Source organism: Salvelinus sp. IW2-2015, unplaced genomic scaffold (genome assembly GCF_002910315.2).
Source record: "Salvelinus sp. IW2-2015 unplaced genomic scaffold, ASM291031v2 Un_scaffold2030, whole genome shotgun sequence".
Lineage (NCBI taxonomy): Eukaryota > Metazoa > Chordata > Actinopteri > Salmoniformes > Salmonidae > Salvelinus > Salvelinus sp. IW2-2015.
In genome coordinates this window covers 140,967-143,544 of record NW_019943377.1, presented here as the reverse complement: position 1 = coordinate 143,544, position 2,578 = coordinate 140,967, and the positions used below count along the sequence as shown (strand labels likewise).

The window sequence follows — 2,578 nt, the reverse complement described above, 5'->3', positions numbered from 1 at the left end:
TTGGCTATTGTCCTGTAGCCCATCCCAGCCTTGTACAGGTCTACAATTTATCCCTGATGTCCTTACACAGCTCTCTGGTCTTGGCCATTGTGGAGAGGTTGGAGTCTGTTTGATTGAGTGTGTGGACAGGTGTCTTTTATACAGGTAACGAGTTCAAACAGGTGCAGTTAATACAGGTAATGAGTGGAGAACAGGAGGCTCTTAAAAAACTAACAGGTCTGTGAGAGCCGAATTCTTAACTGGTTATCTCTTCTTTGTCAGTGTATCAAATACTTGTTCTCCCCACTGTATGTGTGTGTATGTGTATGTGAGTGTATGTGAGTGTATGTGTATGTGAGTGTGTATGTGAGTGTGTATGTGAGTGTGTATGTGAGTGTGAGTGTGTGTGTTTATGTGTGTTTATGTGAGGGTGTGTGTGTGTGTGTGAGTGTGTGTGTGTGTGTGTGTGTGTATGTGTTTTATTCTGTATTTCCTCCCCTCCACAGTGACATCTATAAGATCAACGAGGGGATAGGTGACAAGGTGGGCATGTTGATCCAGTCCTTCACCACCTTCATCGCTTCCTTCATCATCGGCTTCAGCAAAGGATGGAAGCTCACCCTTGTCATCCTGGCTGTCAGCCCTGTGCTGGGCTTCTCTGCTTTTATATTCAGCAAGGTGGGCCTCACACACACGCACACGCACACACACACACACACACACACACACACACACACACCTCTCTTGACGGTCTTTCTCCGTTGTGTGTCTCTAGGTACTGACGTCCTTCACATCCCTGGAGCAGAGTGCTTATGCTAAAGCTGGAGCCGTGGCTGAGGAGGTGATCTCTTCTGTCAGAACAGTCTTCGCTTTCGGTGGACAACAGAAGGAGATAACCAGGTGTGTGTGAGAGAGAGAGGGGGGGTAGAATGGAGACTTTTTGCTAACGTTAAAGGAGCGGTAACTAAGGCAACAGACAGGTCACCAGGATAATGTTCCTAAAGGACTTGTTGCTGCTGTGAAGACCATTAGCCTGAGCAGAGTCAGTAGTTGTTATTGTTCTATAAGTGGATAGACCAGTCCACACCACTCTGTGTAAAACCATCAGTGAGGAGGACAATTGGATTAGTGTGGTGTGTTTGTATATGTATACCATCTCTCTCTCTCTCTCTCTCTCTCTCGTCTCGTCTCATTCCCTCTGGTCCTCTCTCTCTCTCCTCTCTCTCTCTTCTCTCTCGTCTCGCGTCTCTCCTCCTTCTCTCATTCCCTTTTCTGTTCTCCTTCGCTCTCTCGTGTTTTCTCTCTCATTCCTCTGTCCTCTCTGTGTTTTTTCTCTCTTGCCTTGTCTTCAGATGTCCTCTTCTCGAGCGTGTGCGTTGTCTGGTGTGCTTGTCTGTTGTTGTTTTGCACACAGGTATGAGAAAAAACCGGAGGATCTTAAAGAATGGGGATCCGTAAAGCCCTCTGCTAAATCGGCATGGCGCTTCACATTCCTGAATGATCTATCTGTCTACCTCTGTCCTTCTGGTACAGGCAGCACACTATCTCCTATCTGCGAGATACACCATGTGGAACTGTCTCACGTGAGTACACACACACAACACCCACACACACACACACACACACACACACCACACACACAACAACGACACACACTCTGCCCTGACTTAGAATCCTTGTTTATGTCTCTATTTTGTGTTGGTCAGAGGCGTAATTGTCTCTGATTGCGGCAACCATACTTAGCGTGCTTTTTCGCCCCTTGTCTTTGTGGGAAAGTTGATTTGTTTAGGGGACACATGCTTTTGAGCTTAACGGATTGTTTTGTTTGTTTATTTGTGTCGGCGTCAGTTTAAAATAAAGCGAATAAATGGTCAGCTATCGTCAACTGCGTTGCCATTCGTCGCTCCTATTCTTTCATAAAGCGGTACGAACTCCTCCACCCAAACCCACCAGGACCAAGCAGCTGTGGTCAAGACAGGGAGCACGGAACCTCGGGATGACATTTTAAATGGCCAGGGATTCATGGAAAATCGTCTGGGAGGAATCCTGGCGGTAGGATGCTCTAGCCTAGAGCAGCAGGTAGAAGCAGAGAGGGAAGCGAGCGCAGTACAGCTTAAAGCGAGTCTTGGCAACCGTTATGAGGGAACACGCTGGACGTAAGCCGAGAGCAGCCCTCCAATTTTTTGGGTAGTGGGCACACAGGGACTGTGTGGCAGAGTCGCCCGGTGGAGACCTGAGGCCAACTCCCCGTTGCTTATCGTGGGGCGGTCGTTCCACCTGGTCAGCACGTGTTGCGGTCCAGGGACACACGCGTCTTCCCGTACGCAGTTCTTCAGCCCGGCCTGCGTACAGCTGCTCAGCTGGCCCGCATGTGCCGGGCAAGGTGAGCAGTCCAGCGAGGAAGCGAATCTGTAGCCAGCATGCTCTCCAGACCTCCAGTGGCGTGCTCCTCGCGCCAGAGATATCTGCGCCGGCTCTGCGCACTGTGTCAGTCGCCGCTCGTGACAACGGCCCAGTGTCGTCCTGGTGCCTGCCGCCCTCGCCTGTGCGGGCAAATGTCACATCCACCAGGACGGGGTTGTGCATGGCTCTTAGCTCG

General features: G+C 50.2%; 1 protein-coding gene across 1 annotated transcript; it reads left to right on the top strand.

Moving 5' to 3' along the window:
• Positions 1-440: 440 nt before the first annotated feature.
• Positions 441-1,173, top strand: LOC139024928 (ATP-dependent translocase ABCB1). The gene is made up of 2 exons (XM_070439923.1): positions 441-657; positions 755-1,173. Exons 1-2 carry the CDS (start codon positions 529-531, stop codon positions 887-889), a joined length of 264 nt encoding a protein of 87 aa, XP_070296024.1. The 5' UTR covers positions 441-528; the 3' UTR covers positions 890-1,173.
• Positions 1,174-2,578: the final 1,405 nt, after the last annotated feature.

Coding starts and splice junctions, on each gene's coding strand:
- LOC139024928 (XM_070439923.1), top strand. CDS start 529: ATGTTGATCCAGTCCTTCACCACCTTCATCGCTTCCTTCATCATCGGC. Junction 658..754: donor CTGCTTTTATATTCAGCAAG/GTGGGCCTCACA, acceptor GTGTGTCTCTAG/GTACTGACGTCCTTCACATC.